Source organism: Myodes glareolus, chromosome 12 (genome assembly GCF_982192425.1).
Source record: "Myodes glareolus chromosome 12, mMyoGla1.1, whole genome shotgun sequence".
NCBI classification, from domain to species: domain Eukaryota; kingdom Metazoa; phylum Chordata; class Mammalia; order Rodentia; family Cricetidae; genus Myodes; species Myodes glareolus.
In genome coordinates, this window is record NC_142037.1 from 25,917,034 (window position 1) to 25,944,971 (window position 27,938).

Genomic DNA, 27,938 nt, shown 5'->3' on the forward strand with positions numbered 1-27,938 from the left:
GGCCTTAGGACAGAAGGAACTTCTGACTCGGGCAACACGGACAGGCCATGCGTGTGCTATGCTGAGGGAAACATATGCCACAGCCAGGCTCGTGCGACATGGTTCTGAACAAACTATCTGAAGTAGAGTCACAGACACAGGAAATAGAAAGGTGGTTGCCAAGGAGCAGGCAGGGGAGAGAAGGAGGAAAGGAAGTTAGCGTTCGTATGGGGTTTCAGTTTTGCAAGATGAAAGAGTTCCAGAGGTCCTTATATAGCTGTCAGCACAACACTGCTCAACTGTGCTTTAAAGGGGTTAAGCTGGAGGTTTTTTTTTTAAAAAAAAATTACATCTTTAACCGTTGCCGGTGGTATATGTGTATAAGCTCAGCACCGAGAGAAAGAGGTAGATAGGTGGCGGCAGCTGGGCTAGGACATAGCGAGGCTCGTCTGGAAACACCCAGCCAAAACAAACAATTCTCTTCTGATTTCTCTTGGTCTTGCTGGAGTACATTTTGAGGATTTATATTAGTTATTGATTACACAAAATGGCTGTAAGTTAACAAGTCACCTTTACTAACTCCCATCGATGGCAGAGGAATTGGAAGCCTCTTGCGGCTCGTAGGGAGCGACTGCAGAGGTACAAGGCCCAGGGGAGAGGTTGCCCACAGAGGTGGGCATAGGCTTTGGCAAACATGCCCACACCAGGCTTTGCAGGTTCACTTTGCCCATTAGCAGTGTTCAGCGCTGCTGAAAATGATTCACTGCAAACGTCTGGCACCAATCACAGCCCTGGAGCAGAATGAAGTTGGCTTCATCCATCCCAGGAGGCCTTGGATGTTGCAGAATAAAAAAAAAATAAACCCTGTGGAGCTTCCTGTGAAAACCTCAGACCAGGATTTTGAGTTTGCCGTGGAAGCAGCAGAGAGTACGGGGAGGGAATGGGATGGGAAGCACGAAGGACTACTGTAGACGCAGACCAACTGCAGGGCTTTCCAGCCATCGGCTGAGGCCGGTGCTGGGCTGTGAGCCAGGAGACCTGGTGTCCATCCTAGCCTGGCCTGGCACCGTGTTGCTCAGTTGTGTAACTTCTTGGAACCTGCTTCCCCGCTAGCCGTTTGCAGCCTGTATGGAAAGCATGGAGTGACTTCTGTACCAGGTGTTTTCATGGGGTGCAGAACATGCAGAAATAAAGCCTCTACCCCTCACCCGAGGGTCTGGGAACTTAAGAGCCCTTGGGGTTAGGAGGGACAAAATCACGGCTATCATTAAGGTCGTGGAGGGCGAAGAAGGAAGGTAAACTGAGTCAGGGTGCCGCTAGGCCTCACTGGGAGCCAGGGATAGGGGTCAGCAGTTCCTGCTACTCCCAGAACAGTGTAGAAGCATTGAAGTGATGGTGCCAGTCCATGTTTACCAGATTTTTCTATCTGGTTACCAGTTACAGGCATCACAGAGGTGGCCGGTGCTGCCCTGGAATGGGAGGGAGAAGATATGGACCATTGAGGTCCAACCACACAGCGCCCAATAAAAGAATATTCTGTACTTCTGCACAGTTTTCTTTTAATAATTTTGTTTATTGTTTATGCATGTGTCTGGAGGTCAGGGGGTAGCTTGTGAGAGTCAGTTCTGCCTCCACTATGTGAGTCCTAGGGATAGAACTCAGGTCATCAGGCCTGGCTGTGGGTGTCTTTACCACTGAGCCGTCTTGCCAGCCCCCACTCCAGTTTCATTTTAGAATGCATTTAGTTATTTATACTGATTGATTAATTGAGACAGGGTCTTCATACTTAGCTCAGATTGGCCCTTCAACTTGTGGCAATCATCTTGCCTCTGCCTGAAGAAGATACGACTTTTAAATGAGATGATTAAGAAGAAGGAGTCTTGGGGCTGAAGAGATGGCTCAGCTGTTAAGAGTACTGACTCTTCTTCCAGAGGTCCTGAGTTCAATTCCCAGCAACCACATGGTGGCTCACAACCATCTATAATGAGATCTGGTGCCCTCTTCAGGGGTGCAGGTACACATGCAGGCTCATAATAAATAAATAAATCTTAAAAAAAAAAAGGAAGAGGAGGAGGAGTCAGTCTTAAGAAGAATGTCATGTGGGGCAGGGGGGCATCAGGATGCCATCAGAACCAGGGTGTCAGGGTGTGGGTGTCTGGCGAACCTCGAGGCTTTGACTCTCCCCTGTGGCTCACAATTTGGATGAGGAGTGATGTAATTGCTGCCTGGAAACAGGCAGTGGGTGGGGTGAGGCAGGGAGGCCAGCAAGGGGTAGCCGAGTGATGACCCAGGCTAGTGTCGGGAGACAGGTGGGAGATGGCTGGGTTCTTATCCCCTTTGGAGGGGAAGACAGAGTCCAGGTTGGCTGTGAAAGGCAGGAGAGGAAGGATGGCCTTGGAGTATATAAAACATGAAAACTTGCTCCCCTTACAAGTGGGCAGGACTGAACTTGAAAGGGGCCCAGTGTTTCTTTGCCCATGGCTCTTCAGCCGGAAAGTGAAGCTGGCCCAGCAACCTGGGAAGGACTGACATGTAATCATACCTCCCCTGCAGCTTACACCTGTGTACCCATGTGGGGATGGATGTAGAGAGGCTGGCATGGTCCTCTCTGCCAGGATTTGCCGTCTCGCCATCATGCTAGGCATCTTAGGCATCTTTCCCTACACATCGCATGTCTTCTGCCTCTAGCCACGCCCATCACAGTAGGCTGGCGGGGAGACTGAGTCAGTGTGCCTGGGCTCAGGGAAGCCACCTCGCTTCTGTGGTACTCAGCAAGCGCTCACTGTGGTGCTGAGTCTGTCCCACGACCCACTTCATGCTCGTAAGCGTTTATGGCCGCAGACCAGAGGCCATTTGGCCTTTTGTCCTTGTCACTTTGCATCCCTGTCTCCTATGAAGCCTGGCCCTCTTTCCAGTGAACCCCTTATATTAGACTCCGGTGAATTGTGGGCTGTAGATGGTAGCTACTGGCTTAAAAAAGAAAAAGAGACTGATTTTCCCAGCAGCAGGCAGATCGGGCGGCGGGTTCTCGCTGCGCCAACATCGTCCAGTGGTTCTTTGAGGGAGAAAGTGTTGTTTTCAGGTCTTTCCTCTGACTGAGCTTTCTCTTCTTCTTCTTCTTCTTCTTCTTCGTCTTCGTCTTCGTCTTCTTCTTCTTCCTTCTTCTTCTTCTTCTTCTTCTTCTTTTTTTTTTTAAATCTGGCTCAGCCACCCCTGAAATGTGATAAAGAGAAATGGGGCTGGTGGTGTTGGGCAGTGCCAGGTCGCTGCTGGCTGACAGCCAAAGGTTTCTGCAGCTCTGGGCCCCAGCCAGACCAAGGGTTTGTCTATGCTCAGCTAACCCACGATCGTTAGAACCTTTGAGTTGTGAACCTGGATGAGCCCCACCAGGTCTCACTACAGGCCGCTGTCTCCCCTTCAGACCCCCACTACCCCCCCTTACTCCCCCCCCAACTCCTCACCCCCACCTTGGGTTCACAAAAGCTTTTACCTCTAGTGCTGTCTGAGGTGCCCGAGACAGCCGACTTACACATGCAGAAAAACTGTTCTCGTTTCCTGAAGGCTTCCTTCCTCAGCGTCCCACACACACATACACCCCAGGGGCGTGCAATAGGCCACATGCTAGTGCAACTGTCCACTCCGCACCTGCAAGGCCTGTGACCACAGAAGGGGATGGAAGGTAAGACTGAAAAGGAACGGACACTGTGCTGTGGCCTCAAGTGTGTTTCTCAGACAGCTGAGGTCTGACTTCCTCAAGACCTCATCCCCCGCCTCCTCACTCCCCCCTCCCCGCATCCCTGTGTCCCTGAAAGGAAGGGGAAACTTGCAGGTGCTGAGGCCTGACATCACACATGTACACGTACCCTATGGCTACCCCCTGCCCTCCTGCCTGCCCTTTGCCTGAGGAGTCAGAAAGACACCAGATTCAGGACAGCGTAGGAACTCCTAAGAGTGTTTCTGCGTTTCTTGGCTTTGCCTTCAAGTTCAGGAACACCTTGACTCACTCCCCGAGGCACTTCCAAGGCAGCTCACTATGTTGTAGCCAGAACTTGTCTGATTGCCATCAGGGATGGGAGCTGAGGCTCGGAGGAAGGGACTGAATGCTGCAGACAGCCAGCAGCCCCTGGCGGCCCAAGGCCCAGCCCAGTTGCATCAACTTGTCCAGAATTCATGGACTCACCAGCATCCGGGGCTTCAACAGCCTTGGTGTATATAGCTGGGCTCAGGCTCTGAACTGGCTCTGCAAGTGGGGTCACTAAAGCAACACTGTGGGTTTGCAGGTGTCAGGGGACCCCAGCCTCAGGAAACAAGGCAAGAAAGCTTAGACCTGTGAGCGGGTTCAGCCAGGTCAAATGCTGCTGGAAGAAACTGAGTTGAGTTTAGGCTCATGGGATGGGGCGACTCAGGGTGTTGTGGCTGCCGCAGAGAGGCCTCCTTCACACCACACTGCTTCTTCCTACGATGCCACTTTTACCAGTTCCTTCCAGAGCTTTGTTGAGCTCATCTTTGTTTGCTCCCCCACCTGAGCAGGGTGTCCATCACTCATGGACAGCAGGATGTCCATCACTCATGGACAGCAGGATGCCCATAACTCATGGACACCGGCTCTGCTCACCTTTGCCCAGGGTGATACCTCATTGCCCTTCCCTGCAGCAACCTCCTCTGTCCTCAGCCCTCCTACCTTCCCTCTTGTTTCAGCAGAGTCTTTCAGTCCTCCCCTTGGCACAGTCTGCCAAGATTACCTTTCTGAAACTTGCAGAGTAAAGGGACCCTGGTCTACAAACTTATTGTCCCCTGACTGAAAGCATTGAAAGAAGGCTTTGAAAGAAAGCATTGAAAGGTCACGTTCCCGTGACCCAGCTCTTGGCCAAGGTGGGAGAATATGAGTTCTAGACCAGCCTGGGCTATGTGTAGTGAGACCAGTCATAAAACCACACACTGCAAGAGCATTCATGGTTTTCTGTGGCCCTGGGGGTCTCCCGCCTTCCCATTCTCCCCTTTCCTTACCCAGAGGACCTCTGGCCACAGAAGACACATTTGTGGATGTGTGCGATGTGGGATTCCCTCTGTATGTGTGAATATGTTTTATTACCATTAGTTAATAAAGAAGCTGCTTCGGCCTATAGCAGGGCAGAATATAGCCAGGCTGGAAGAGACATAGAGAGAAAGTAGGCAGAGTCAGGGAGATGCCATGTAGCTGCCGAAGGAGACGGATGCTAGATCCTTAAAGAAAAGCCACAACCACGTGCTGATACATAGATTAATAGAAATGGGTTATTTTAAGATGTAAGAGTTAACTAGGAATATGCCTGAATCATTGGCCAAGCAGTGTTGCAATTAATATAGTTTCTGTGTGATTATTTCGGGTCTGGGCAGCTGGGAAATGAACGTGCAGCCTCCTACTACATAAGTGAAACCTCAGACCAAGTCTGGCATATGCTATGTTTTCTTCTTTGTGCTTTAGGCACAAGGTTCAGATGAACAATAGTAATAAAGAAATACAACAGTAATAGCAAACATAGACCGTAGGAATCAAGGGTACTTACCTAGCATGCATTGAGCTCTGTGGTACCTTAAGTAGAAGCCAGTAGGCAAACATTGGGGTTATTTCTGAAAATTTACATTTAGTTTTTTTGCAACCATGTTTATAAGAAATGGATATCTTTGAAAGTGAAGACCAAAGTGGAACCCCCATATTTTTTATCAATTATTTTAAAAAGTTTTTTATATTACAATACAATTAACATAATTTTCTCTTTCCTCCACACACTCCCATAGACCCCTCTTTGCTCTTTTTCAAATTTAAGACTTTTTCATTATTACATACATATGTATATAATATACATATATATATATATACATTATATCCCCAAATGCATACATGCAACCTGTTCAGTCTGTATAGTGTTACTTGTGTGTATGTTTGCAGGGCTGACCATTTGGTACTGGATAACCAATGGGTGTGCTCCTCCCTGGGGAAGACTGTGTCTCCCACTCCCGGCATTCCTTAGCTGTCTGTAGTTCTTCATGTAGGGGTGAGGCCTCACGGGTACCCCCATCCATCCATGGTGACATCTACTGTTTTTGTCCTTTTCTGCTCATTTTGGGTGGTCATGTTGGTGGGACTTCATGTGTATCTTTGGTTATTACTAGGAGACACGGGCCCACAGCAAGCTTCCTGCTCCTCTTCCATGATGTCCCCTGAGCCTTAGGTGCAGGAGTATTTTCTAGATTGTGTCCCCTGGGACCGGGCTTCACAACTCTGTTTCTATTGATTGTGGTTTTCTGTATTGGCCTCTGTCTGTTGCCGAGAGACGTTCCTTGCTGAGGAGTGAAGACTGTACCTTTCTGTGGGTGTGAGGCGAATATTTAGTGTGGACTTAGGAACTATGCTCTCTGAGTGAAGTGGAGGTGTGAATTCTCCTCCAGCACCATGACGTCCCTCGCTCTGGGTATACTGCCTCCATATCTGAGGCTCCCTCTCTGTTGTCCTGGTAAAGATGCCCACAGTTTCCATTTCTGATACTGAGCACCATTCCTTGTGGGTCGGTAACCTGAGAGGAAGAACAGCCCATGCTGACTCCATGGACACCTCTGGCCTTGGTTTTCTGCTCCCTTACGGGCTGCAGAAGAGTATGTTCCCAAGAGTGACGAAATTCTCATGTTCTTTATGCTTCCTGACTATCAACAGTGATGAAATTCTCACGCTCTCCACTTCATGAATATCAACACACTGCTTGAGAGTGTTCTTATGTTCCTGTTCCTTTTTGTTTTAAACGAGGTCTCACTCAGTAACTTAGGTTGGCCTCTAAACCATGGTGATCCTCCTGCCTCAGCCCAGGTTCAGGAATCCCAGCTATGAACCGTCCTAGTTGACTGTTACCTGTATTCTTTATATCCACTCTGGAGTGCATTTCCCACTACAGTCACATGTAATTACCGCTCCCTCGACTCCCAGTATCGCCAAAGGTGCTGGGGCACTGAACGCTAGCTGCCCTTGGCACCAGCTGCCACCTCAGGGTTAGGGTTTCAGAGGGAATTTCCTAACGCTTTCCTACTCCGGGTGAGAGAAAATGGCCATTTTCCATGAGGAGTGTTACTAGTGGCCAGCTGTTTGATCCTATAAATGGATTGCTCTTAGCTGTACCTTGCCCTGTCACCTTGGCTCATCGGGAACTCGCTACGTCCCCAGATTTGCTGCTATCCCTCTACCTTTGCCTCTTGAGTGCTGAGATCCCAGGTGTGAGCCCCCATGCCCGCATCTTTGAAAACATGTCTTCTGTGGCTTCTCCCTGGCAGTCTCTTCAGATGGAGGTGCAGAGTCTTCGGCCTTAGTGGACGACAATGGCAGCGAGGAAGACTTCAGCTATGAAGAACTCTGCCAGGCCAACCCTCGGTACCTGCAGCCAGGCGGGGAGCAGCTGGCCATCAATGAGGTACTGGACTCCCACATGTACCAGATACTTGATTCTCGAAGCTGTGGCCCTCTAGTTAGTTCTTAGCATGTCCCGAAGCCTGCAGCTCTGGCTAGCTGGTTTCCGACACCGAGTTTCTGTCATTGTCCAGGGACGCGTCTATAACTGAGCTTTGTTTGTTACTGACAGTCCTCCCCGTACGCACGTGCTAAGGTAAAGGGCTACCCTTCTTCAGAGCTGGCTTCTCAGCTTTTTCAGTGCGCCCATTGTCTCAGGTGATCCTGACAGCTGATCTCTGAGGTAAATGGAAAACTCTTGTCTGTATCTTAACAGACACCCTGAGGTAAGGACATGGAATTACACTGGGCCTGATGGTGTGTGTGTGACGCCAACAACTCGACTCTGAAAGCTGATGAGGCAGGAAGCTCGAGTTCAAGGCCTCCAGGGGCCGCTGACGGAGACCCTGTCTTACATAAGGGCGGGGTAGTTCAGTCACAGAGTGCGCAGGGCTCTGAGTTCTAGCTCCAGCACTTCAGAGGAAAAGGTGAAGTGATTTTCCTACTACAAATGGCAGAGCTACGATCCGCGTGTCCCTTATTCCTGGTCAGGTTTGTCTTCCTATTACATTGCATTAACCCTCCGCTCCCCTTTCGGTGGCTCAGGTGATACTCTGCACTTCATTATGTGATTACTTCCTGTTAGATGGGCCTGTAGGAGTATTCTGGGCCTCACTACGGAAGGCTAAGTAAGCACTGACTTACGGCGGCTAGGTGTAGTAAACACATGCTCCATCTGACTTAGACAACTTACCACAATGGAGCCCCATTGTCAGTCAAGAGGTTTCGTCCACCATTGTTTTTTGAGACAGTCTTGCTGTATGACCCAGACTAGCCTTGGACTTGTGATCCTCCTGCCTCAGACTCCTACGTGCTGGGATTACATATATGTGTCACCACACCCAGCACACCTTTTTAAGGTTGATCTGAGTTTCCCTTTAAGAGCAGGTTACAGGCTCCCACCTGATGCTGTGTTCCTTGCCTTATTTCATATGACTCGTTTACCAGACAACACGAGTCTTCCCAGACAGAGTAGAAGGTGGCGCGCCACCCTGAGAAAGCGTACCTAGCACGCAGCTCCCAGTCTGCCCACGTTGCCGAATGCTAAGCTTGCGCTCCCATCTCCGTTCCAGCTCATCAGCGATGGCAGCGTGGTCTGTGCAGAAGCACTGTGGGACCATGTGACCATGGATGACCAGGAACTGGGCTTCAAGGCTGGGGATGTCATCCAGGTCCTGGAAGCCTCTAACAAGGACTGGTGGTGGGGCCGGAATGAAGATAAAGAGGCCTGGTTCCCTGCGAGCTTTGTGAGGGTAAGTGTGGCCCTCTGTGTTTTCCAGGGGTGTTCGTGGGAAGGGACCTGTAGAAGAGATTGAGGTACCCGGGCCCAGCTCTTCTGTCAGTGTGTTTAACATCACACATAAGCCGGACCTGTAATAAGTAAGGCAGTTATAGTAAGGATCTTAATGAAAACAAACAAGCCCCTTGGCATTGCTGCTGCCCATGGATATTTATCGAAGGCACCGTGACTTGATAACTCGGCACAGAGAGCAGGCGTCAGGGAGGTCTTTGCCTTGCTTCTGCTACCGCTCCTGCTTCCCTAAGCCACCTGCCTCCTGTGTGTGACCTGTAGCTTCGAGTCAACCAGGAGGAGCTGCCCGAGAGCTGCAGCAGCTCCCGTGGGGAAGAGCAGGATGAGGACAGCAGCAAGGCCCGCCACAAGCACCCGGAGAGCCAGCAGCAGATGCGCACCAACGTCATCCGGGAGATCATGGACACCGAGCGCGTGTACATCAAGCACCTCAAGGACATCTGCGAGGTACGTGCCAGTCAGAGGCGGCCACCTCCTCCAACCCCATGCGTCTCCTTAGAACCCTAGACAGGATGCCCAGTCATTTCCGTGCAGATGAAAATGTGGCCCCGGTCTTTTCAGTGATAATTGGTAGACACGGTAGTGGGGAGCCAGAGAGAGTCACACACTACAGAGTGTGACTGTGTAGCGATTCCTGGGATTATGGACACCGGCCACCATGTCTAGCAGTTATTCAGTTGTCTTGTCCTGGTTTCAGAGAACCTGCCATTAGTAGAAGTGAGGCTGGCAGTTTCCTCCAAGCTGGCTTTTCAGTTCCTGGATCAGCCTGAGCTACCTGTGAGACCCTATCCTGAAAATAGAATAAAATTCAGCTGAAGACCTTGGCATGGGGCCAAAGCACACATAGAAACAACAAACTGTATTGTTCGAGTATCTCTAAACAAATAAAACCGTTTGCTTTTGTTCTCCGCAGGGCTACATCCGACAGTGTCGCAAGCACACGGGGATGTTCACGGTTGCGCAGCTGGCCACTATTTTTGGGAACATTGAAGACATTTACAAATTCCAAAGAAAGTTTCTGAAAGACCTTGAGAAACAGTACAACAAAGAGGAACCTCACTTAAGCGAGATAGGATCCTGCTTTCTTCAGCACGTATGTCACCGTCCCTCCAGTAGCCCCATCCGGTCGGACAATAGCATAGAGAGGCACCTCTGCCAGAAACACTCCAGAGCTTTCTTCCCTTGGCTCATGTACTGCCTTTAGGGAGATAGATAGGATTTTCCTTTTCCAGGGGGTGAGTGATCTAAGGTCACGTGCTCACAGGCAGATGGTACACAGCCTCGGAGTTTCTCTGGTGGTGACATGAGTCATCGGTCCTTGCTATTTAGACCGACTATAACTGACAATAAAAGATTTTAGAGATTTTATTTCTCTACTTGGAGAATAGTTTAGGTAGTGCTAACAGTGGCAGCAATGTACCCTCACTTCCTGGGTGTGCTGGACCCCATAGTTTTCTAGAGGCAGGGTGCTATAGCTGAAGCGGTGGATAAGCCTTCATTTACTGAGCATGGTGGTTCCAAAGGAAAGCAGGCAGGAATGGGTCCCTGGGTACCCAGGTATCTTCAAGACACTGAAGACCTGTGTGGCCAGAGCAGCCTAGGCCTGTGGGTCAGAAGCTCAGGAGAGGCTTTGGGGGTGAGCAAAGGCAGGGCAAGAATGGGCAGCTGAGTGGCCTCCACGGCAGGAGAGTCTTAACTGCTCTCAGTGCCGTGGTCAGCCCTGTCAGGTGCTGGCCCGGAAGCCGAGAAAAGGAGCCTTGTTAAAAGGGGTGTTTTCCAGGGAAGTCTGGCAGGACTAGTTATGCCAACAAAAAAAGAGCAGCGGTCTCCAGATCCTGCGTTGTCGAGTTAGCAGGCGGGGTGGGGAAGTCACATGGGGGGCGCGGCCAAGCCTGCATGGTGGAGCAGGGGAAGCAGGAAGGAAGGGCAACCATGGGTGCGTGGCCCAGCAGCTGACACTGGAGGGAAGGTGGTGGCCAGGGATGTGGACTTGAACCCAGTGACAGGGCTTTCAAAGCAGTGTCCACCCAGTCTTGAGGAACAGGGGGCAGAGGAAAGAGTGCAGCCCCAAGCCCGGGAGAGCATGCAGCAAGAGAAGGGCAGCCGTGTGGCTGCACCTCAGAATGAGAAGTCTGCGAGACGGGAAGTGGGCAGCGGCCTTTCCGTTGGAGAAGGAGTATCATGTGGAAGCTAGGCCCAAGGGTTAGGCAGTGTGCCAGCAGCACATGGTACTTCCAAGCCAGAATTTATCAGTAGACGGAAGGGACCAGATGGAGAGCTAGGCCTCAGAGCATTGCTCCCCCTCTGCTGTAGGCTTGGACCTGAGTGAGCCCAGGGGGTAGGGTCTCCAGTCCCTCTATCCACCCTTAAAGAGAACCTAGTTATCAACCACCCACAAATGATCTTCCTACTGACCAGGCATGAAAGCCACTGCCAAGTGTGCATTGCCCTTGGGGTGTTGGCCTGTCCTCCCTCTTCTCCAGGAGTGTCCTCACAGATGGCTCAGGGCCACTGACTGATGAGGCTGCTTTCCCTTCCAGCAAGAGGGCTTTGCCATCTACTCCGAATACTGCAACAACCACCCGGGTGCCTGCGTGGAGCTGTCCAACCTCATGAAGCAGAGCAAGTACCGGCACTTCTTCGAGGCCTGCCGCTTGCTTCAGCAGATGATCGACATCGCCTTGGATGGCTTCCTCCTCACGCCCGTGCAGAAGATCTGCAAATACCCGCTGCAGCTGGCTGAGCTGCTCAAGTACACCACACAGGAGCACAGGTGAGGCAAGGGCCGCCCAGGGACCGTGAGACCGAGCCCCAGCCAGCCTGGTGCTTCTGGCAGAGATTGCTGGTGCTGGTGCTGGGGGTGCTGGGGGTGCTGGGGGTGGGGGTCCTGGTCCTGGTGCTGTGGTAGCCTTGCCGTTCTGCCTCTGAACTTCATGGATGAAGTTCTCAGAAGTTTACAGTATTTATCACTGTAACAAGATATAGGAAGATACTCTGTGACATCCAGAAATAGAAAAGCAAAATAATTCTTTTTTTTTGTTTTGTTTTGGTTTTTTTGAGACAGGGTTTCTCTGTGTAACTTTGGAGCCTATCCTGGAACTCACTCTGTAGACCAGGCTGGCCTTGAACTCACAGAGCTCCACCTGCCTCTGCCTCTGCCTCTGCCTCTGCCTCTGCCTCTGCCTCTGCCTCTGCCTCTGCCTCTGCCTCCCGAGTTCTGGAATTAAAGGTGTGCACCACCACCATTGCCCATTATGCAAAAGAATTCTTAGGCTGGCTTTGTGGGTGCATGGAGGGCTGGCTTTGTTGTTGTTACTGTTTAACTTAATTTTGCATTTGAATTTTTTTGAGATGGATCTTGAAATATAGCCGAAGTTCATCATGATCCTACCTGTTTCCTGCTGGGGTTATAGGCAAGCATATCACACTTGGCCACACAGAAATTTTCACTTAGGTGTTATTTGGTACAATTTACAAATATTATGTTAGTTATTTAGTGGTAAATCAGTTTTTAGTTTTGAAAGAAATAGAGAGATAAGACTACAGCAGTCCCCTTTATTTTAGGGGGATCTGTTTCTAGATCCCAGGGGATACCTAAAACTATGAGCAGAACAGCATCCCTACATGTGTATGTATGTGTCTATGTGTATATATACACACATTCTTTTCCTGATGCATACACACCTATAGAAAGATAAAAACTGGTCATACTGGCTCACACCTGCTATCTCATCACTTTGGGAAACGGGCGGGAGGATTGCTGTTGGTTCAAGGCCATCCTGGGCTACGTAGAGAGTTTTTAGAATAGCCTGAACTACGGATACAATTCTGCCTCAAAAGGAAGATATATTTACAAATAAGATACTGTAAGAAATTAACAATAACTACTAAGGTAACAATTACAGCAGTATATTGTTATTTTTATTATAAGTGATAAGTAATTTCAACTTAGGAATTATTCCTGGGGTCTTCGGTTTAACGTTTCTAGATTGCAGTTGGCAGTGGGTAACTGCAGTTCGGCAAAATGAAACTGGACAGAGGAATGGAGGAGGGTGAATCTGGAGAAGGGTGAGAGTGACCCCTGGAGAGTTGGAAAGTGGCTCACTTCTGTCCTGAGCCTCTGGCAGAGACAAGCAGAAGATCAAAGTGGGGGGTGGCTACTGAACAGACCCTAGTTAGGGTGTAGGCTTAAAGAATTAGACCCCAAGGGAATAAGGAGGAAGAGGCTTGTCAAAATGAAGAGGAAGACAACTGTGTAGGATCTTTCTGTCTCGGATGTGGCTATCAGAGGAGCTTAGTGGAGAAAAGTAAGGAAGTCAGAGGCTAAAAACTAACTACTGAAAAGCCTCATAGTAGTGACTTGGAGATGGTTTATTTCCCAGGTGCCCAGACCCAAGCAATCACACAGAAACTATTCATTACAATACGGTTTGGCCAATAGCTTACGCATATTCCTAGCTAGCATCTTAAATTAACCAATTTCTACCAATCTATGTATCACCATGAGGCTGTGGCCTTCTCCTTTGGCAACTACGTGGCATCTCCCTGACTCTGCTTACTCTCTCTCTGTATCTGTTTTGGGATTTCCTGCCTGACTTTACTCAGCTAAGCCACTGACCAAAGCAGTTTATTCATTAAGCAATAAAAAAGCAACACATACACAGAAGGACCTCTCACATCAGAACTGAGAAGTGAAGCAAAGCCTTCTGGAAAGATGGTGTGGGAGCGCAAGCAATGCTTTCCGAGGTGGGCAGCTGTGACCACACACACTCTGCAAGAAGGGACTTCAGGCTTTAGAATGTTCTGAGTATTTTAGCATGGGGGTGCAACCTGCACGGCACAGCACACATGGGGGGGTCAGAGGACGAATTTGTGGTGTCCGTCCTCCCCCTCCCTCTTTACCTGGGTTCCAGGGCTTGCATAGCAGACACCTCCACTCTCTGAATCATCTCTCAGCTGCCTGACTTTTCTCTCTGGAGAACGTTTTTTGTTTTTTGTTTTTTTTTTTACCCCTGTGAGCATTTGCAGATTTTGATTATTTTTCAAATTTATCCCACCTATTTATTTATTTATTTCTGAAGCAAGGTACTGGTAAGGTGATCCTGGCTGGCCTTGAACTTGAAGAAATCCTGTATCTAGAAATACTGCCTATATCCTCCGGGTAGTGCTAATGTTATAGGCATTCGCTGTTACACTTGTTCCAGTTTGTGTGTGTGTGTGTGTGTGCACGTGTGTATGTGCACACGAACGCACCGGAGCCAGGGGGACCGAGACTCATATGTAGCCGAGGCTAACCTCAAACTAACTCTCGATCCTCCTGCCCTGGCTGTTCGTGTGCTGAATGACAGGTGTGCACCACCAGAACCAACTTGGAGAAATACTCAAAAGAGAATGACAATGAGACTCTTCCTTTTTTTGTTAAAGTAAAATGGCGGGAAGGAGTATTCTAGAAAAAAAAAAGAAGCAACAACAAAGCCTCCTAGTTTCTGCTGCTTTTAGGGGCCTTTTAGAAAATACATCATCCCTTCCTTTTCTTTGGGGGCTCCCATGTCTTAGGCAGTTCTACCTCATGTAGAGGTACGTTTGTTTTGCCTCTTGCTCTGCCTCGAGAATAGGCCCCCGGAGGTAGGACCTGCCTTGTGGACAGTCCTGCAGACTTGACGGCAGTCAGTGCTCCTGGGTGTGTCCACCGCTTCCTAACAGTTTTAGAGGCGTGGCCTGGGGGGCTGCCGGAAGACCATCATACTTTACTGCTTATGGTCTTTCATGTCCCTTCCTCAATGAGTAAAAGATGAGACTTGAGGCAGATAATTACTCTCATAACGCAACCAGTGGTTTCCAAGCAGCTTTATAGAGCAGAAGTGGTTATGTTAAATCAAGACACAAATGAAGACAGTCCTCTGTACTAATGGAAATGACTCAAAGCTGCTATGACTAACACTTGGTTTCTGTGACATTTACTTTCATTCATGGCGATTGCTGGGAAATGAATGGCAACATTCTTACTCCAGAAGAATTCTGAATTGTGTTCTCTCGGCTCACTTAACCTGTGCGGACTATGGTCTATTCATCGGGAATAATGGCTCTTACTCAGCGCCTTGTCGAGACTATTAGCATACAGACCGGGGTCCGAGCGCACTGTTAGTCCTCCTTTGTGAGTTGCTTGTTCTACAGTTGAAATGAACTCCCCATTTTGCAGCGATTACAACAACATCAAGGCAGCCTACGAGGCCATGAAGAACGTGGCCTGCCTGATTAACGAACGCAAGCGCAAGCTGGAGAGCATCGACAAGATTGCCCGCTGGCAGGTGTCCATCGTAGGCTGGGAGGTGAGTGACGCTCACTTATGCGGAGTGGCTCACCGCTCCTGTACCTTGGACCCGCTGACAGCATCCTTTAGCATTCCGTGTTCGGGCTTTAATGGTGTACGTTCTGATAATGGTCTGTGTAGTCGGAGGGATTTTGATAAGTCTTAAAAGTCAGTTACCTTATTTATATACAGTGGCTACCAAGAAATAAAGTCTGAGTAGGTGAGATAGCTCAGAAGGTAAAGGTGCCAACCAAAAATAGCATGAGTTTAATCCCCAGTGCCTACATGGTAAAAGGAGAGACATGAACCCTGAAGGTTGTCCTCCAACCACCACGCGGGAACTGTGACTCACTCCACCCATACACAGAAACTTAAGCACACATAAAATGAATAAAGACAGTTAGTTAGTTTTTTTGGGCTTTCTTGTTGTTGTTTGGCTGTTTGGTTTTGTTTTTCGAGATAGGGTTTCCTCTATGTAGCTCTGGCTGTTCTGGAACTCACTCTGTAGACAAGACTGGCCTCGACCCTGTCTGTGCCTTCTGGGTGCTGGGATTAAAGGTGTGAGCCACCACTGCCTGTTTTTAAAAATAATTTTTTTAAAAGTCATTAATATATTGATTAGAGTCTGGTCCCCCTGACATGGACAGCCACTTCGATCCTAAGCAAAGGCCTGGTTTCTACACAGTCATAGAACACGGTGGTAGGAACATGGGGTCTCGAGTCATAATGACATATTTGAATCCTGTATGATCCAAGCAGATATTCTCTTACCGTCTTTAAGGAGAAAAATATTACTTTTTAGGTTACATGATCATTAAGTAATAGTACAAATAATCCTACTTGATAGGGCCCATATTAACGGCCTGATGAGTATATACCCTTATTTATTGCATGAGCGCACACGGAAAGGTGTAAGCACCTCATCCAAGGCCACGTAGCTAAAACGTGGCAGAGCTGGGTTCCAGCCCAGGATTCTGCAGACTGCATGTCTGTGTTGATCACCTAATCTCAATCTGAAGCTGAAGCCCAGCAACTAAGAAAACTGGTGCCCTTCAGATTGCTGCTGAACCGGGTTAGGTTCGCCTGCATCTACCAGCCAGTCAGAACTGGCTTTCAGGACTGAGAAGGTGTGGGGTGAGAGGGCAGGAACAGCTGAAGAGAAGTACTCTTCCTCCAGAGTCCTGGACATACCTCTGTCCTTACTGCTGATCCCTTGTTTTTTAAAGTGAAGAATCTGGGGCACAAAATCGCTCTAGGAAAGGAAATAGAAGCAATGTTTTGGAGTCAAGCACTTTTGCCTCCAAAACATGCTGAGTATTATTGAGATTAGAGGAAAATGAAAATTTTTAAATGAAGGCCAGCTTCATACCAAATTTGTTAGGGTGATGCTGGCATCCATCCACTCTAGATATTATAAAGGGGATTTTTCTTTCAGCCTTTAGATTCTAACATTTAGTATGTTTTGACCTAGCGGTAGAAATAATCAAACATTATATCATTTCATCAGAATTTACTAATTTCTTACTGGCAGCCTGGCCTTTTATTTCCAGGACCCTAAGATACTCCAGGGAGTGGGCATACACCTGACTCGGGAGGTCATCCCATTATACTGTTCCTGTACAGTGCAACCTCTGCTTCTCCCTTGTTCTGAAGTTAGGCTCTATTAGCTCCCACTGCAGATATTGTCTGGATTCCATTACTGTAGTTTGTTTTTTTTTTGATCTGGAAGACACTTCAAGTAACACAGGGGAAATAAAGAGCAGCAAGGAAGTATTTCAGAACAAGGGATCCAAGAAGTCAGGGTCTGAATGGCCTCTGAGGCCCTACCTGCCCGTGTGTAGAGCAGCAATGCCTGGCCATAGGGAACTAGAATATTCTAGAAAGACTGTACCAGAGGCCCCTTCTTTGTGTCTACTACTGGAAACCATTTGGTTCGGCCAACTCACGGTGTAATTGCATTCGCTCAGGGCCTGGACATCCTAGACCGAAGCTCCGAGTTGATTCATTCGGGGGAACTGACCAAAATCACCAGGCAGGGCAAGAGCCAGCAGCGGATCTTCTTCCTGTTCGACCACCAGCTGGTGTCCTGTAAGAAGGACCTGCTGCGCAGGGACATGCTGTACTACAAGGGCCGCATGGACATGGACGAGGTGGAGCTTGTGGATGTGGAGGACGGGCGGGACAAGGACTGGAACCTCAGCATGCGGAATGCCTTCAAGTTGGTCAGCAGAACCACGGATGAGGTGCACCTGTTTTGCGCCAGAAAGCAGGAAGACAAGGCCAGGTGGCTCCAGGCCTATGCCGACGAGAGGCAGCGGGTACAGGAAGACCAGCAAATGGGTGAGTCCCCTCAGCCTGCTCCGTCCACCGCTGGCCGCTTCTGCTCCGTCGCTGCCTGAAGAGCCAAATCCGTGGACGGGGCTGCAGGCACCTGCTTCGGGGAGCAGTAGTCGAGATGGCCCCTCACCCCCTAGGAATTGCTTGTTCCCTTTATTCCCGTTTTACAGATGGCCCGGCTTGATGTGGTGCCAGGGACTCGCCATATGATGGTGGCACACACACACACCCCTCACCCAACCAGTAGACACATTAGATGATGCTTTCTTTTCTGCACTCATTTATTGATGTTGCATGTGAGTATGTCTGTGGTGTATTTGGTCCTGGCGGGGCGATGCATGTGGAGGTCAGAAGAGGACATCTAGGGACCTGCTGTGTCCTTCTCTGCCTTTTTCACTTGCGATGATTCTTACTAAACCTGGAGCTAGGCTAGCAGCCAGCAAGACCCAGCAAATCTTCCTGTCTCGGTCCCCCAACAGCATTGGGATTACAAGTGCACACATGAGTACACCAGCTTTTTCCATGAGGACTGGGGATTTGAACTCAGGACTTCAGACTTGCATAGCACACACTCTTTATCCACCCCCAAACAGTCATTTTCCTAGCCCGGAAATGCCAGATAATGGACTTCCCCTTTATCAGCACTGCTGCAAAACACTCTAAATTCAACTCACTGCCTGGGTCAGTTCAGACGCAGTTCCTCCTATGCCTCCCCCCATCTCTGGCATCCATAGAACCTGCACATGAGTAAGCTTGTTCTTCTGATAGTCAGTAGTATCCTTGTGCAGACTGAGCATCTGCAGTCCCCAAATCAAAATCATTCTGAGTGTCAGTGTGGAAAATTCCATGCTTCAGCATCATGTGAGGGACCCACTTAGAATACAGACGCCCCAAAAGTACAGTTTGGAGATAATTCCAGTCTGTGTAGAATGTATCTACGAAACATAACCAAATCCTGTGTTTAGACGTTGGTCTTATTACTAAGATACCTTATATATTGTGTATGTGAAAATATTAGAAAATCTAAAGTGTAGCATGTTCCGGTCCCACACATTTCAGACAAGGGGAACTTAACCTGTACTTTGGTGTGTCGTCCCAACTTCTGCTGACCTTTTGATTGCATGATCTCATGAGAAGGAAGCTGCCGTATGGCATTAACCAGCACAGCACTCACAGTTTCTGTGCCTGGGCTCCAGAGCCGCCCACACAGACTGGGATCGTGAGCACACACTGTCAAATGTGAGCTGTGGTGCCCAGATCAGGGGTGCACGGGGATAAGACGAGTGAGAAATGGCTGTGGTGCCCAGATCTCAAGGACTGTGTATCTGGGCCAGTACTGCCCTGCTGCCCCCGAGCCCAAGGGGCCTTAAGGGTGATCCCTACATCTCCTGTGTAAACCATCACCTTCAGACATGGCCATAGATTCTACTGTTGGAACTAGAAAGTGTCCTACGATCCTATGCTGAGAACACTTAGAAATCCATTAGGCTATCTTGCCATTAAAAGTAAGAATTTCTTCGGAGACCTTCAGAGCTCAGACCAGTGTGAGGTCAGGTAGTTCCCAGCGTCACAGACGGGATCTTCTACTCTGTGGGGCTGTCCTTCAGACCCAAGGAAACCGGAACCCCAGTAGCTGCCGTGCACAGACTGCTGACCATCAGACTCTGTCGCAATAAGGCTTGTCATGAAATCCTTCTCAGAAGTGTGCAGGTAGTTACCAAAATGTGAGGTGAGGTTACTCAGTCGGTCACCCTGTCTGCTGCGGCTAGAGAAGCGCCCGAGCCGGAATACTTGCTCTCCCCCAGCTCGCTCAGTCGTTCCCACTGTCTGCTGCGGCTAGAGAAGCGCCCGAGCTGGAATGCTTGCTCTCCCCGAGCTCGCTCAGTCGTTTCCACTGTCTGGTGTGACTAGAAACTCCCAGTCGGAATGCTTGCTAGTCATGCACATTGTCTGGTGCTGCTAGAGTCGGATGCTTGCGCTCCTTTCACTGAGGGTCCATGATGATCACACAGGCATCCTAAACACTTCCGGCTATGTTCTGCAGCTTGTGTGTGTCCTTTGCTTTGTGTCCAGTGCGGACAGGTCCTCAGGCTGGGCCTGGAGCAAGACACCCAATTTCTGTGTCTGAGTATGGGGTGGGAAGGAGACTCCGCCGGTCAGACAGACGTTAGGTATGTGACTGCATAAAGCCAGGGAAGCAGAGCCTACCTAGAAGGAAGGTTGGAAACAGAGACAAGGGGCACCCCGAGCTGCGGAGGTAGAGTGTGGCTCAGCTCTGCCGCAGCAGTGCTGCAAGGCTCCTCACCCCAGCCCCGGCTGCAGCTCCTCTGCTGTTTGTCTGTCCTCTTTGCGGGTACAGCTCCTTTTCACATAGTTGGCCCACCATGGGTATGTAGACGGTAGGTGGCATTTCGGTTCACAAGGCAGGGCTATGATGCAGAGTTCCAACAGAGCAGCAGCCCGAGGCCTCTCTGCCTTGGGCGCTCTTCCCAGAGTTCAGCGCTTTAGACCTGCAATTACGGTAGCTTCTGTGTGGATATTGGCTCCGGGCATGTATGTCTTGAGACGTCAGGGTCTGTGACTCATGACAATAGCACCTCATATCACACACACACACCAAAACACCCGGGTTCAGAGCTCATTGTGAGGCCCCTGGTGACACCGCTGGCGCCTTTCCTCTCAGGGGTTCTTTGATCCAGTCTGTAGAGAACACCTTGGCACTGGTCTATGTCGCACACACTTTATTTTGAAAATGTTTTCCCTGGTTCTGAGTATGGACCTCCTCTGTTTCCAAATCCAGGAATGGAAATCCCTGAAAATCAAAAGAAACTCGCCATGTTGAATGCCCAGAAAGCCGGACAAGGGAAATCTAAAGGTAAGGTTGGTGGAGGCTTTGCCTCCTTCCTGTGGCTCTTGTGATAATATGGAGGCAGTGTCCACAGAGAACCTTCTCCAACACTGGATGGACAGACAAAGCCAGGGACACTAACAGAACAGACCCAAATTCACATGCAGGTGGAGAGTCTTTCAGGTTTGCATGCGGGTGCATGAAATACTTCAGACAGCAGCAGAGGCCTTCACGCCTCCTCACATTCCTGCCCTGCCAGTGCACCCTGTTCCTCACATCCCTGGGGGGTGGGAGGGATTATGGTACCACTTAGCCACCAGGTAAATCAAGTCCTGCATCTTTGGTTTGAGGAGGAATCTCCAGTAACGAAGTGCTCGCCATCTAGAGGTGACTGTGTACCAGGCATTTTCTTTTGGGCCAGCAACCACTTCTCAAATCACGACAGGGAGGCTTACTATTAGTTATGAGTGCTCGGCCTCGCTTAGGCTTGTTTTGGGCTAGCTTAAGTTAACCTGTTTCTCTTTATCTAACTTTTGCCTCGGAGCTTTTTACCTTCCTCCCCTCTGTATAACTTACTTTCGCTGCTTCTTCTGTCTGTCTATCTGCTGCCTGGCTGGTCCTAGGCATCTCCCTTCCTTTCTCCCTCATTCTCTCTTTTCTTCTTCTCTCTTTTGAGCCTAACTTTCTCCTCCTATTTATTCTTTTTGCCCACCAGCCCGCCCATTCCTCCCTCCCTTCCTCTCTACCTCTGTCCCTCCCTCTCTTCCTCCCTCTTTCCCTCCTTCCCTCCTTCCCTCCCTCTCTCCCTCCCTCTCTCCCTCCCTCCCTCCCTCCCTCCCTGCCTTGTTATTGGCCATTCAACTTTTTTTTAAAGATTTATTTATTTATTATGTACTCAGTGTTCAGCCTCCACATATGCCTGCAGGCTAGAAGAGGGCACCAGATCTCATTACAGATGGTTGTGAGCCATCATGTGGTTGCTGAGAATCGAACTCAGAATGTCTGGAAGAGCAGTCAGTGCTCTTAACCTCTGAGCCATCTCTCTAGCCCCAGCCATTCAACTTTTTATTAGACCAATCAGGTATCTTAGGCAAGTAAGGGGAAGCAAAGGCTTCTTTAAAGAAACAAACACATGGGGCTGGAGAGATGGCTCAGTGGTTAAGAGCACTCCCTGCTCTTCCAAAGGTCCTGAGTTCAATTCCCAGCAACCACATGGTGGCTCACAACCATCAGTAATGAGATCTGGTGCCCTCTTCTGGCCTGCAGGCATACATACAGACAGAATACTGAGAATACTGTATACATAATAAATAAATAAATCTTAAAAAACAAAAAAAGGAAAAAAAGAAACAAACACATATCTACATAATTAAACAAATGCAGCACAAACAAACGTGACGCACCCTTGCCTAGTTAAGGTAGCATTCCCCAGCACAGCTGTACCACAGTCCAGCGAGATGAGGCAAGGTCTCGAGATTCTGTGCATCAGAATCTAAGCTTCTTCTAGAGTGTGCTTCCCCACTCTGTGCACACTGGAGTAACTTGGCAGTGATGCAGAAGCACTCATGGCCAGGCCACATCAGGGTCCTAGTGCCCACACTCAACGTCCCCAGGGTAGACAGTGCCAGTGAATGTCACCTCGTCTGTTCTCGTAACACCCTGGTACCATTGCTCCTGTTTTAGAGAGTAGGGAACTAAAGCACAGAGAAATCAGAGAATTTCAGTCAGTGTGGAGTAGCATTTGGGCCAAGGGAGTGTTGACTTCAGGCCTTGGTTTGAGCATTGTCACTACTTACCCATCCATACCAGGAGCCCAGTTCTGATTCTTCCCTGACCCCCATGGCGGTGATAAGTGATCTACTTCATCTCCGGGCTTCCTTCCTGTGAGCGTTTGGGGGAGTCTCCATGACGTAACCCTTGCTGACCCCACGCCGGCTATCCGAAAGTCTTGTTGCTTAGGACAATGACTAGATGTCCTTTTGATTTCTGTGAATCAGCTAAGTACTCCAAGCCCCAGTGTGGCTTTTAAGTGATGGGTCTGTCTGTCCTTCCTGAATTAGGCTACAGCAGCTGCCCCGTGGCCCTGCCCCACCAGAGCCTGCCACCCGTTCACCAGCGCCACATCACGGTGCCTACCAGCGTTCCGCAGCAGCAAGTCTTCGCCTTGGCCGAGCCCAAGAGGAAACCGTCGCTCTTCTGGCACACCTTCCACAAACTAACCCCCTTCAGAAAATGAGCCTCACTCAGGCTGTGCCTCTGAGGTACTGTGGGGAGGAAGGCCAGTTTCGTCTCTTCGGTGTGGTGTCCAGTGTGGTGCTGCACACTTCTTTTGGGAATCAGCGATGAGGAGGAGTTGAACTCATCTTTGATCCTGAGAGGCCCTGGTGCCCTCGTGGAAAGAAGGGCACCGTGAAGCACTGCTCTGTCCTACACTGGAAGCCGAGGTGCATGCTCAGGTGGCCGGGATGTAGGGACCAGGCCTCTCTCTGCATGGGGACAGCTGACCCAGTGGTCCTGTGAGTTTACCACAGATGGTCACATTCCTGCTGCAGTTTCAGACAGTTCCAAGAGCCTTTCAGTCCCTTGGGGGCAACTATATGAAGGATGCCTTCCGTGTTTGTTCTTAAGCATTGGCAGAGATTGGTAGGATTTTGGCAGCCATAGGATGGCCTGGCTCAGGTCAGACCTGGGAGAGACAGTGAAGGGGTTAGAACTGCTGGGCAGGTGCCCACTGTTTTCCAAGGTGTGCCTGGTGCCAAGCAAGAGTGTAGGCTTCATCTTACAAGGTTCACTGTTCACAAGCTAGGAAGAGACAGAAGGTACCTGTCACCCTGGCAACGTGGGATATGATAGCATCCTCAAAGCTCCGTGCTACTTTCCTGACCAGAGGGAAGGGCACTGCCAGCTTGTTTGTCCCTCTCACCTCCTCCAGCAGAGGTCCTGCCTGCTCACAGCACAACCTAAGGAGCTGCCAGTCACAGAAATAGTGGCGAGGTGAAAATTGTTTCGAGTTTGCTAACATGAGAATGGGCACCCACGCATCTTCAGCAGCCATTTGCAGTTTCGCCATCAGTGAGGCGATGAAGACACAGAGGTTCCACAGAGAAAATGAGGGACAACGTGCCCTGCTTCCTGAGATGTGGAGACACCTGTCACATGACCTTGAAACAGTAGTGCCCGGCTGTGTCATCTGATGACTCCTTAGCTCTGAGAGACAGTTTAATGAGGGTCACACGGGCTGACGCCCACAGAGAGTAGCCTCCCTTTGTTGACATTGTGGAGTTTGATGAAAATGCTTTTTAACCAGATGTAAGGAAGACTGGTTCTACATTTTAATCGGCACAGTGAGCTGGCAGGGAGGGGTCCCGCTGGGCAGCTGGTGCCTTCTTTGGGACGGGCTTGTTCTTGCATGCAGTTCCTACAAGGTTCTCCTCGCTCCCCAGCTCTTGCTTGAGAACAAACAAATCTGCAGTTTTAGAGATGAAGATATTGGTCCATCAGCACAGTTCCTCCACCCAGTCCGCCCCAGCTAGAGCTAGGCCTAAAGCTACTGACCTCACAGCAAATCGCCTTGACCCTGGACCTGGGATTCGCCTCAACCCTGCTGTGCACCTTGGGCGTGCTGGGGATTGTGGTCAGAAGCCCCACGGCTGGGCTGTTTCTGTGTGTCATGAAGTGATTCAGTGCACAGAGCATGTGGGGTGTGTGTGTGTGTGTGTGTGTGTGTGTGTGTGTGTTAGACAGAGAGAGCGAGTGAGAGAATCCTTGAACAGATGACTCAGCTTAGCTGCGTTTCTATAACTGACAGGTTGTTTTTGTATTTTACTAACTGAATGCAATGATATATTTTGGAAATGATACTTAGTGTGCTTTCTCTGCTACAGTGTGTATGTCCGGCGGTTTCAACAGTTGTGCTGTTAATGTGTGAATTGATTTGAGGAAGTGAAGAGAGCCTTTTGGTCCTGTTTATAGTCACTGAGGATTCAACTTGAGTCTCACTGCAGACTTCATTTGCTGTTACAGTGAATGACAGTGAAGAAGTGATACGTTAAGTCTGTGACCGGTCCTGATATATTTCCCAGCTGCCCTAATTTCCGGTTCCCACCTACCTCCACAGACCTCCTAACAATCCCGAGTCATGGTCAAGACCTGGGCCGGCCCCAGGCAATTTTATACAGCGTGAGAAGTGTTTAATCAAATGTCTGACCCGGATGAATCTTACTTGGGATTTCTGGGTGATTTTGAAAACTGATGTGTTTTTAAAAGCTATAATAGCCTTTTGACTTTGTAAAAAATCTGTATGTCTATATAAATTTTATTACCAAATACCTGAGTTCTACAAAAAGTGGAAGACCTTAAGTATTATTTTTAGTTCTCCAAACTCCCTTCTTGATTTGAGGTTTGTGCTCTACTTTGAAAGGAAGAAAAGAAGCAGCCCTGAGCCTCTTGCCGGATTGGGCTCTGAGGCTCATGAATGTTCCCTCCCTCTTCCTCAATGGCCAAAATAGTTTGGGATTTCCATTTTAATGATTTCATTTGTTCTGTCTTTAGCATTCCGGAATTTGCCAGCTCTGTTGATACAGTTGAGAGGGCCTCCCTGGTTTAGATTATATTTATATGACCACCATGTGGTAGGTGAAAGGTGATCATAAATAATACTTGAAAGTGTAGAGAAAGAAGAGACATTCCAGGCTCTGTCCCAAGAGTATGGCAGACAGCTAGTTGGGCTCTCAAGAGACATATGTAGACCTGCTCCTGCAGGCAGGAACCATCCCCACTACGGAACGCCATTTCTAAATCCTGTGCCTTTTAGTACCCAAGCCATTCAAGACTGACTCCGCATCCTACGTTGCTGTTTTTACATACAAAGCAAAAGTGTCTTTAATTTGAAATCCAGTTCCCAGGGGAAGTCTTTTGTAAGCGCCTGCGATCCAGCATCATGTGCGTGTGGAGAATTGTACCTGGATATTTCTCAGGACGGGTCAGTCCTGTTTCCAGTTGGAGTTTCCTGGAGCCAGGGTATGGCTTCTGTATTTTGTCTTCATCACAGATAGGAAAAGCAGAAGTGTCCCTCAGGCCAGTGCCAAGAAGTGTGAGTCAGTGTCTTTCAGCAGCTTAAAGCCAGGATGCTGGGTACAGTGTGCCCACAAATGGTTTCTCCTCAGGATCCAGGGAAGGGGAGTTTGAAGGACTTGGGACAAAGTAAGTAGCAACTTCTAGCTAGTCTTGGGGAGGGGCGGAGTCAGCTTATATAATGTATGTAAATTTGCTTAGCCATCCCATGTACTTCATTATTACCTTTATGGTCTCTTAGGCATGACCATTTGTATTTAGAAAGTACTTTGAGCCACTTCTGTAATTTAATAATTGGTCCCTTTTGGGGGGTACACATTTTTGCCCATTGTGTGTGACTTGCTGACTTCTTGGCTATGCTTTTGGTGAAAATTAATCCACATTGGGGTGCTGTGGTCTCAAGTGCTACTCTTGAAATGGCGAGTTGACTTTGACACGGAAATAGAACTTGTGTGTCGGATGTGCATTTTTTGCTAAATGAAGGGTTTTTTTTGTTGTTGTTGTTTTTTTAAAAAATAGGTATTTGATTTCTTGTAAATGCTGTGAATCTCTATTTGTCATTTTGTATCTGTATATTAAAATACTTTGCCAAACTCGTCCTAGTGATGCATCTCCATATAAAGTAAACCATATTATACAAAAAGAGGGGGACTGGGGCATGCATTTGCTTCTCGGTCCTGTGTAAAACAGTGTGGAAGCACAGGTTGGTAATCCCAGCACTTGGGAGGTGGGTGCAGGTTTTCCCTGGCTACATAAGGAGGTCAAGGTCAACCTAAAACACAGCTCAAGAAAAGAAATTCTTTAAAGGCTGCAGAGGCTGGAGGTTACACATTCTTTATTGCTTTGACCTTGGCGCGCTTCTTCCTAAAGACTCCTTCCTATTGGGTGGAAGGGAATCACGGGGGGGGGGGGGGGGGGTATGTTGGAGAAAGGCTCTGAGGAGAACGGAGAGAAGGGGCCATTGGACTCCCAAAGCCATTAGAGTAATATAGGAGCCAGAGAGGGCAAGTGACAGTTTGGGTGTTTCTGTTACCCTTTTGTGGGTTTGAAAGTGTAATGGGGAGTTGCCCGACCCCCTACCTCCAAGGTCCAGCAGATGCCCTACCAGAGTTACAGCCCAGCCCTGGAAGGCCCAGTCTGTTGCAGCAATTCCCCAGGAATGGTGGGATGTGGGTGACCAGGTCTCTCTGTCTCTGAGTGGCCATAGCTGCTGGCAAGACCCTTCTCTGGGAGATGAGCCTTTGGCCTTGACCTCCCTCTCCCAGGGTGTGGGGCGAATAAGAATTTCCTTTTCTCATTAGCAAGCTCAGAAAATCCCAGTAAACAGCCCATTGTTTGCTGTGACTAATCTGAAAAGGGTTCCTGGGGTTGCCAAGGCTGCCTCCTGCCTTCTGTGGACTCCCAGCAGCATCTGTCCCCTTGCGACCTTGCTCACCTCTCCATGGGCTCCACTGCATGAAAGGGTGACAGTGGCAACATGGTCCCATACGAAGAAGGGAGCGTAAGTGGAAGGCCCAGTATTTTATTCTAGAAGAGTTGGGGTGGGAGGAGGGGGGAAACAAGCATGCATTAGTTGACTGTTGTATGCACAGGAGACCATGTCCCTCACAAGAATGTGTGGCTGGAAAACCCTATAGAAATACGATGACGTTCATCTTTGCATCAACAGTGCCAGAGATGTGACGTAGGCACATGATAGCTCCTAGAACGGAGTTCTGTCCCCGACAAACATTCAGGCCAGCACTCAACTCCTAAGGACTTCACAGAGGTCCAAGGCCCTTGTAGGATTCTGTGGATAAACATGGGACCAGGTGGTCTCTGTGGAGCTGGATGGTAACAGATGACTCGAACCCTGAGGCACTGGTTTCAGGTGGCATTCCCTAATGTGGACAGCTCAAGGCCAGCTGTCGCCAGGATTGTGGACACAGGTTACAGTGAAAAGAGAAATCTAAAATCAGGCCAGAGGGATGCCCTGGGAGACTTTGCAGTGATCCCAGCAGGTCTTGGGGAACGGGGTGATACTGGTGACCTAGTCCTCTCCTTATGCAAAGAATGAGTTGGAGCGCCACAAATAGGCAAAGGAATAGTGTAAACAGCAGACCAGGCTCCCATCAAACCCCTGGTTCCCGCTAGAGCTAGGAATACAGCTGGAGAGATTCCAAATGGCCAGAGGAACAAATGGGGACCATGTCAGCTTGAAGCTGAGTGACCCACAGAGGTTCCTCTAGCAACCAGCTGCACTACCCACAAATGAAGGGACTTTGGGGCCTGGCTGTGCCAGAACGCCTAAAGAAGCCAGATCTAGCTCAGTGGATGCTCCCAAATCCAATCCCACCTCCTCCTAGGTAAGGTGTTGGGGCTGCTTGCTGTGCTAAGGTGAGCCTTCCCAGTACCTGCATACCTAGGTGGCCATTAAGTAGAGCTCCTGCCTGTCTCAGCCTAGCGTCTCCTCATATTCTGGAAACTTCTGTTTGTGCCTGAATGTTTCGACCCTTCTCAGGAGAAGGTGGAGAGAAAGGACTGCAAGGTGAAGCCCACCACGGCTGCA

At 49.3% G+C, this 27,938-nt stretch overlaps 1 protein-coding gene across 4 annotated transcripts in view; it reads left to right on the forward strand.

Moving 5' to 3' along the window:
- The window catches only part of Spata13 (spermatogenesis associated 13), a 180,920-nt gene extending 154,937 nt beyond the window's left edge, over window positions 1-25,983 (forward strand). For all 4 annotated transcript variants that reach the window (XM_085698594.2, XM_087912157.1, XM_085698595.2 and 1 more), the window contains 9 exons: window positions 7,279-7,415; window positions 8,584-8,763; window positions 9,084-9,269; window positions 9,736-9,915; window positions 11,363-11,595; window positions 15,022-15,151; window positions 17,100-17,472; window positions 20,270-20,344; window positions 22,378-25,983. In XM_085698594.2, the coding sequence (XP_085554720.2) occupies window positions 7,279-7,415; window positions 8,584-8,763; window positions 9,084-9,269; window positions 9,736-9,915; window positions 11,363-11,595; window positions 15,022-15,151; window positions 17,100-17,472; window positions 20,270-20,344; window positions 22,378-22,553 (1,670 nt within the window). In that variant the 3' untranslated portion in view covers window positions 22,554-25,983. The remainder of the gene's footprint in view (window positions 1-7,278; window positions 7,416-8,583; window positions 8,764-9,083; window positions 9,270-9,735; window positions 9,916-11,362; window positions 11,596-15,021; window positions 15,152-17,099; window positions 17,473-20,269; window positions 20,345-22,377) is intronic.
- Window positions 25,984-27,938: the final 1,955 nt, after the last annotated feature.